This window comes from Chinchilla lanigera, unplaced genomic scaffold (genome assembly GCF_000276665.1).
Source record: "Chinchilla lanigera isolate Chin_1 unplaced genomic scaffold, ChiLan1.0 scaffold00140, whole genome shotgun sequence".
Taxonomy (NCBI): domain Eukaryota; kingdom Metazoa; phylum Chordata; class Mammalia; order Rodentia; family Chinchillidae; genus Chinchilla; species Chinchilla lanigera.
This window is the reverse complement of record NW_004955541.1, coordinates 3,395,616-3,403,784: the sequence shown is the minus strand read 5'-3', so window position 1 is coordinate 3,403,784 and position 8,169 is coordinate 3,395,616. Positions and strand designations below refer to the sequence as shown.

The 8,169-nt window shown below is 55.3% G+C and overlaps 1 protein-coding gene across 1 annotated transcript in view; it reads right to left on the bottom strand.

Moving 5' to 3' along the window:
- Positions 1–2,010: 2,010 nt before the first annotated feature.
- Positions 2,011–8,169, bottom strand: part of LOC102019324 (tubulin beta-3 chain) — an 11,323-nt gene continuing 5,164 nt past the window's right edge. The window contains 4 exon segments of the mRNA XM_005411071.2: positions 2,011–3,425; positions 3,688–3,798; positions 4,243–4,412; positions 5,199–5,226. Coding sequence (XP_005411128.1) covers positions 2,350–3,425; positions 3,688–3,798; positions 4,243–4,412; positions 5,199–5,226 — 1,385 coding nt within the window. The 3' untranslated portion in view covers positions 2,011–2,349.

Here is an 8,169-nt window from a genome sequence, read left to right as displayed (position 1 = left end):
GGTTCAATCCTCAGTACCACAGATAGATAAATAGATAGATGCATACACACACACATATAGGGCTGGGGATGCAGTGAAGACCATGGGTTCAATCTCTACTACCACACAAGAGGGTGGGTGAGGGAGAGGGAGAGAGAGAGAGAAGAAGAGAGAGAGGAAGACAGAGAGCAAAGAATGAGGACAAAGTAGCATATACTTGCAATCCCAGTTTTTTAGGAGGCTGGGGCAGGAGGATCCCAAATTCAAAGCTAAACTGGGCAAAGTGAGGTCCTGTCTCAAAACAATTTTTTTTTTTTTTTTGAGACAAGGTCTCGCTATGCATCAAAATAAAATTTTAAAAGGGCTGAGGAGCCGGGCATGGTGGCACACGCCTGTAATCCCAGCACTTGGGAGGCTGTGGCAGGAGGATCATTGCGAGTTCAAGCCCAGCCTGGGCTACAAAGTGAGCTCAAGCCCAGCCTGAACTGTATGGTGAGACCCTGTCTCAAAAGGACGAAAAAAAAAAAAAAAAAAGGCTGAGGATATAGTTCACTGCTCCTTCATTCAACTATAGATAAGTAGACAAGAGGATAAATAGATGATAGAGGGGCTGGGGATTTAGCTCAGCGGCACAGCGCCTGCCTGGCAAGCGCAAGGTCATCAGTTCGATACCAGAAAAACAACAACAACAAAAAAAAAAACATAGATGATAGAGATAGATGACAGATAGCTAGACAGATGATAGATGATAGATAAATACAGATATAGATAGGTAATAAGCGGCAAAGAGGAAAGACTTACTTTGGCTCACGGTTCCCAGCGTTTCAGGCATGGCTGTGTGGCTCTGTTGCTTTGGACTTGTGGCAAAGCCACACCTTACAGTGGCGTGTGTGGCAGAGGACACTTGTATACTTCACAACAGCTGGAAAGTGAAAGAAAAGAGAGGAAAGGTAGGGCCCAATGTCCCTTTCAAGGACACACCCAGGCGTCCAACTCTGTCCACCACTCACTGATAGCACCACAAGCTGGGGGCCACTGGCCCTTAGGGACATTTAATATCCAAACCATTACATGAAGCCAGCCAAACTTGCTGTGGGAGGAAGTCCAGGGCAAGACGTTGACTGCAGTCATCCCAACTGACACTGTGGGATGTGGAGAAATCAAGTTAACCCAGGATGAGCTGCTGTTTTAGGTCACGAAATTCTGGGGTGGTTTGAGCTAAATGAAACACAGCATTGCCCATCTATGTCCCCATCCATGTGAGATGCCATGGCCCAGCTGGCACCAGGCCCAGCATCACAGACATAGGGCCCTTTGGGGTCTCAGTGCCCTCAACCTCTTCCCCTGCACAGATAGCCATTGCAGAGTAATATAGAAAGGGGCCACTAGCACTGAAGCCACTTTTGTGGCTTCAGCCAAGCACAGTGTAGGACCGAAGTTTGACATACCCATAGCTCTCAGGGAGAGGTCATAGGGAGGCTGTGCACAGAAGTCTGGGCCTAGCCCAGCATGTGCACCCACCATGGGCTCCTGGGCAGCGGGTCTCTTTGGGCTTCAGCCTTTTACCCTGTAGGAGGTAGCGGGGTGCTAAGTGAGCATCTCTTCTGGCAGTGCTGGTTCCAGGGGCCTGTGCCCCTGCACACTGGATGTGCCGCAGCTTCCACTGAAGACGGCCAGGGGCACACAGAGCAAGTGCATTCCTGGTCTCTTGGCCACCACATCTCCCCTTGTTTTCTCTTGAGAGTGCTCTGGTTTCCCTTCCTGGTCTCCCCAGTTCACACTGGGGTCTGACCTGGTGGGGCATCTTGCACATCCCATCCAGCACCCCACTGAGCAGGGAGAGCATGCTGAGCACATGTGGGTGTGTTCCTGAGTCATGTGATGTGGGGGTGCTCTGCGTGGGGCGTATCCGGTCACTGCCTTCTTTGCCTCTAGGAGCTCCCAGGGCTGTGCTCTCAGACAGCCAGCTTTTCCCCACCCTCTGGACCTAGCTTGCCAGAATAACAAAGAATCTCAGGCAGCAGGCACAGGTATTTGACAGCAATAGATTTATTAAGTATCCCCCCAAAATATATAAACACAACCAGTAAAAAACAAACCATAAAACATCAGGCCTGGAGCCACAATAAAACAAAGAGACCAAGAGCAACAGGAAGCAGAGGTGGCCTATATGGGGAGGACAGAGCCATGGACTCCCGGGTGGGATGGCCATAAATACGGAGGACACTAACTTGGGAGCCCTGGGGTGCTGGGACAAGCTGGTAGGAAGCAAAGTTGGGGACAGTGTCGGTAGCTAGATGGCTCTGGGGCAGGTGCTGCTTGTCTTGGCCCTGGCTGCCACGTGGCCCCATACTCCAGCTGTGAGTGGCTTCACTTGGGGCCCTGGGCCTCGGATTCCTCCTCATCGTCTTCATACATCTCACCCTCTTCCTCAGCGGTGGCATCCTGGTACTGCTGGTACTCGGACACCAGGTCGTTCATGTTGCTCTCAGCCTCGGTGAACTCCATCTCGTCCATGCCCTCGCCCGTGTACCAGTGCAGGAAGGCCTTGCGGCGGAACATGGCCGTGAACTGCTCCGAGATGCGCTTGAACAGCTCCTGGATGGCCGTGCTGTTGCCGATGAAGGTGGAAGACATCTTGAGCCCACGCGGCGGGATGTCACACACAGCCACCTTGACGTTGTTGGGGATCCACTCCACGAAGTAGCTGCTGTTCTTGCTCTGGATGGCCAGCATCTGCTCGTCCACCTCCTTCATGGACATGCGGCCCCGGAAGACAGTGGCCACTGTCAGGTAGCGGCCATGGCGCGGGTCACAGGCGGCCATCATGTTCTTGGCATCGAACATCTGCTGGGTGAGCTCGGGCACGGTCAGGGCGCGGTACTGCTGGCTGCCCCGAGCAGTGAGTGGGGCGAAGCCGGGCATGAAGAAGTGCAGGCGTGGGAAGGGCACCATGTTCACAGCCAGCTTACGCAGGTCAGCATTGAGCTGACCCGGGAAACGGAGGGAGGTGGTGACTCCACTCATGGTGGCTGATACCAGGTGGTTGAGGTCCCCGTAGGTGGGCGTGGCCAGCTTGAGGGTACGGAAGCAGATGTCGTACAGCGCCTCGTTGTCGATGCAGTAGGTCTCGTCAGTGTTCTCCACCAGCTGGTGGATGGACAGCGTGGCGTTGTAGGGCTCCACCACAGTGTCGGACACCTTGGGCGAGGGCACCACGCTGAAGGTGTTCATTATGCGGTCGGGGTACTCCTCACGCACCTTGCTGATGAGCAGGGTGCCCATGCCCGAGCCCGTGCCCCCACCCAGAGAGTGGGTCAGCTGGAAGCCCTGCAGACAGTCGCAGTTCTCACACTCCTTCCGCACGACGTCCAGGACCGAGTCCACCAGCTCTGCTCCCTCTGTGTAGTGGCCCTTGGCCCAGTTGTTGCCTGCCCCCGACTGACCTGCAGAGGAACATGAGGATGTGGTGGGCCGAGGTAAACAGGCTACACTCCAGGCCTTCCCAGTCACCCACCACTGTGGAGCGCTGGCCTCCCAGCCCTGTGGGGCCAGTGTAAAGGGTAGAAACAAGAACTTGGGTGCATGAGCCAGCGTGGCCTGCCGCCCTCCACCCGACATGCTGGAAGCTTCAATGGCAGTGCCAGAACTCCTGGGTTTGCCCTCCTCAGGCTGCTGCCACTGCAGCTTGGAGAAAAGCAAACTTACCAAAGATGAAGTTGTCTGGCCGGAAGAGATGCCCAAAGGCACCGGATCGGACACTGTCCATGGTCCCAGGCTCCAGGTCCACCAGGATGGCCCGAGGAACGTACTTGTGAGCTGAAGAAAGAGACGGATTTGGTGACACAAGCCACAGAGGGATAGAGACACCTCCTCCTGCCCTCTGAATCCTGTCTGCAGACCAGCAGCACCTGCTGTCACCGTAAGGGTGGGGCTCATGATGAGCTTCCACCTCACTACTGAGTCACATGGTCCTGTGGGCAGGTGATACTTCACCAGTGTACCAGTGGGCACCAGCCTCTGCCAAGACCTGTACCCCTCATGGCTGCAAGGACACAGCTCCTGCCTGTCCCTTACAGCTGCCACATATATGTGCCTCCCACTCTGTGGTGGCTGTCACTGTGACCTGCTGTCTGTACCATCTGGGTGCCCTATCTCCAATCCCATCTTACTGGCCTTTTGGGCAACCCACAGGGCCAGGGCTGCTACTGCTGTGCCCGTCTAGTGCCCGCTCCCCAGGGTCAGGGCCTGGAAGGTGCTCACAGGAGGCCTCATTGTAGTAGACGCTAATGCGCTCCAGCTGCAGGTCCGAGTCCCCCACATAATTGCCGCTGGGGTCTATGCCATGCTCATCGCTGATGACCTCCCAGAACTGCAATAGAGAGAAGAGAAGTCGGTGGGTGGCCACAAGACTGGTAAAACCCTGATCCCCCCTCTAGCCTCACAGCCCTCAGCATCAAATTCAGACCTGGTCCCCACTAGCCTCATTGAGAGGCTCCAGAAAGAGCCTTGTGCTGTGTGCATGTCCAGGCTGCCCAGAGCACCCAGAGGCCCTTTGTGTCAGTGCCAATGCTGTCCAGGGATGGGGTCCAGCAACACTGGGCACTTTGCTGACCCCTGTCAGTGGGCCCACAGGAACTCTGAGAGCAAGTCACAATAGGCATCCCCTGCTGGGTCTTCAGAGGTCATCCCCATGCTCACATGGAGCCTACAAATCAAAGGTTCACTTTCTCACCACCTGCAGAGCCCACCCATCTCTTCTGGGTGTCGAGGACATGGCACCTCTCAGCTCTGCTCCTGTCACTGTGGTACAGCCATGGGGCCCAGCCCCACTGCATCTCAGCTGCATGACCACGGGCAGGTCATAAGGAGCCCCTACACCCTGGTGTCCTCTTGCATGTGTCATACAGAGCTGTCAGCACATACAGATGCTGTGAGCACAGCATCCAGGTGAGGCAGGCTGCAGAGTATCTGCTAGTCACCATGAACACATGCTGTGTGGTCTCCAGGGCCACGACCTCTTCATTCCTGGGTCACTCCTCAGGGCGGTGGGTGACTGGGGTGACTTTGGATGCATTAATAAACAAAAGGCCTCTAGTTAGCATTCAGGTGCTGGTGGAAGGATTGCTCATCGAAAGAACTGGGTTAGGAAACAGCTTTCCAGCATTCACCTATATTTAGATGTCTCTGACAAACACAGGAAGCTATGCCTAGGACACAGACCCAAGGGACTTTCTTGGGGACTTTCTTCCCCTTGGTACTGTTGGTATTTTGGTACTGTTGGAATTTTGTCATGTGCATATTACCTTTTTAAAAGTATTAACTTAAAGTTAATTTTAAGTTAATACTTTTTAAAAAAAATCTAAAGTCATTGAACAGATTATTATAAAACACATAGAGGTCTGGTGCCTTATCCTAAGGGAGGTCACTCAGCAAGTGTGGGGCTGGATTTCTTTCCCTCTTTTGTGTATTTTTGTCATCCCTAAGTTTTCTTTTTTTGTTTGTTTTGCTTTTTGAGACAGGGTTTTGCTATGTAGTTCAGGCTGGGTTTGAATTCACTATGTAGCCCAGGCTGGCCTCAAACTCACAGTAATCCTCCTGCCTCAGCCTCTGGAGTGCTGGCATTACAGGCATGTGCCACCATGCCCAGCACAAGATCCTTCTGCCTCAGTCTCTTGGATAGCTGGAATTACAGGTCCATGCCACCACACCCGGCTCTTCACTGTTTCAATTTTTTGGAAAGAAGCCTGGGCATGGTAGGGCATGCCTGCAATCCCAGCACTCAGGAGGCTGAAGCAGAAGGATTGCTGTGAGTTGGAGGCCAGCCTGCACTACATAGCAAGACCTGTCTCAAAAAAACAACAAAAAGTTAGTGCAGTGGCGCAGTAGCGCCTGCCTGGCAAGTGTGAGGTCCTAAGTTCAATTCTCAGTACAAAAAAAAAAATTTTTTTTTTTACAGGGAAAATATATTGACAACTGCTTTTGTATTTAAAATTAATTTTAAAATGTAATTTAAAGCAATATCAGTAAAACTCATGATATAACATAGTTAATAAAATAATGGACACGTAGATCCCACAGCCCAGGCCCAGCCTCCCTTCAGAGCTCCGGGTCCCTTGCAGGCAGTGTAGCGCTGTCCGCGGTGCTGACCCTGCTGTGCCCAAACTAGGCCCCGGAAGACAGCAGCAGTGAAGGAGGGGGCTGATTGAAGCCCCCACCCCCGCCCCTGTCCTCCCGGCGACGGGCTGGGGCGCTGGGAAGCTGGCCCCGCCCAGCTACGGGGGAGGAGCCGAGTCCACCCGCAGCTAGTGGGAAGCAGACAAAGACGCCTGCAAAACCCCTTCAGCGTGGCTCCAAGACTTGTCCTTGGGACTAGGAACCAGGTCGAAGCCCAGACCCCAGCCACGGGAACCACGGGGTGGGGCCCAGTGCCGTCTGTTCCCCACCAGTCCTGACCCAACCCGCCCCACGACCCTTGGCAAGGGACTCAACTTCCGCAGCTTCAAGGGTCTCACCCTGAGGGCAGCTAACACCCAGTTCTCCCACACAGGACCCCACACACAGCTCAGGAGGGAGTGAGACTGCTGGGAAAGAAGTATGCCTGGCTCCGCCCTTTCTCCCTTTGTGCCTTGACAGGCACCACCCAAGGCTCGGAAGACAGCATTCTCCTCCCCTGGCCAGGCGGGCAGCTCCGGGGATGGTGACCCTCCACCCACAGCAGCCCATATTCAGCTATCAGAGTGGGGGAAGCTTCCTATTGCCTGAGGCAGGTGTACAGCCTGGCCTGGAGCTTCCAGGCTAGCCTCGGGGGCTGTCCAGGACAGAGGAGCCAGACAGGAACTGCATAAAGGGTAGCAGCAGCAAAGGAAGGCACCAATCTACTTTAAAGAAAATCCACTTTTCTGCTATTGGCATTGTTCTAAGAGATCGGGGTTTTTTGTTCACTAGGGATTGAACCCAGGGCTTTTCTACTGAGCTACATCCCCAGTCCTTTATTATTTTTTTAAAATTGTTTTTCAGTCCTTTATTTTTGAGAACAGGGTCTCGCTTAGTTGCCCAAGCTGGGCTCAAATTTGATCCTCCTCATCCTTCCAGAGTGCTGGGATGACAGGTGTGTGCAACCACACCCAGTTCAGGTATTAAAATTTTGAGCACACATAAATTAAGAATAGCTCAGAAGGAATAAGGGCCTTATGGAGGAGAAGCAGAGCAAATCTTAGCCAGGAGCACTGTCCAGTTCTCGGGTGCTGCCTCTGTCCAGCAGCCCACAGGGGCGGGGGCCCTGCGGCGGCCCCGACGTCCAGCCCTGAGCTCTAAACTGATATAAGCCTGCGTGGGATCACAGCGCAGGGCCAATCCTGGCCACAGGGGGAGGGTCAGCAGGTCAGGAGCAGATGCCTTGGGCAGGCCAGGCCCCTATGACCAGTTAATGAGTCCTCAGCCCCTCCCTCAGGCTAGGCCAGCTGTCAGCCACCGCCCCAGGAGTCCTGATTCGATCCGAGGCTTCTGGGCCCCAGCCTCCCCTCCCCCACCCCCTCCTGGAGCAGGCGCAGCTGTCTCCTCCGTGATTAGGGAGTCTCCCCAGCAGAGACACCTCCACCCCACAGCCAAACTTGCAATTTACATGTCAGCCACGTGGCTGTCCCAGCCCCTGGTAATTAGGTTTTTGTTCCTGCCTGGTTTCCATGGTAACAGCCTCCGAGGAGTCCTTCCCGGCCCCTTCCCTCCAGGAAGTCTCCCTCAGGGAGCTATGCCCCTGGCCTCGGTCCTGACAAAGCCCCGGGCCCCACGTTGTCCCCAGAGAGGCCGGCTCCTCCGCGCGTCCCCAGCCCCAGGTCGGAGTGGGCAGCGGCGGAGGGCCTTCTTCCACTTGCTGTGTGACCTTGAGCAAGGGACAGCCTCCAGGGCCGGGGACAGGGCAGCTGCGGGAGTCTGGGCGGGTTGAGGCTGCCTCCCGAGCCTCGCAGTCATGGCACCAAGCCTCCTCTGCGAGCCCGCGTCCGTGGGGCGCGCCGACCGTGGGGCGGAGGCCCCGCAGCGCAGCCCAGCCGGCCGAGGCTTTGTTCTCAGGTCCAGGCTCGCGGGGCCGGGTGGGCGCGGCCAGCAGGGCGGGTGCAGGGGTCCAGCCCGACCCTCCAACAAAGGGAAGGCGGGCGTCCCAGCAGAGGGGTCGCCGCAGCAACGGGCCCC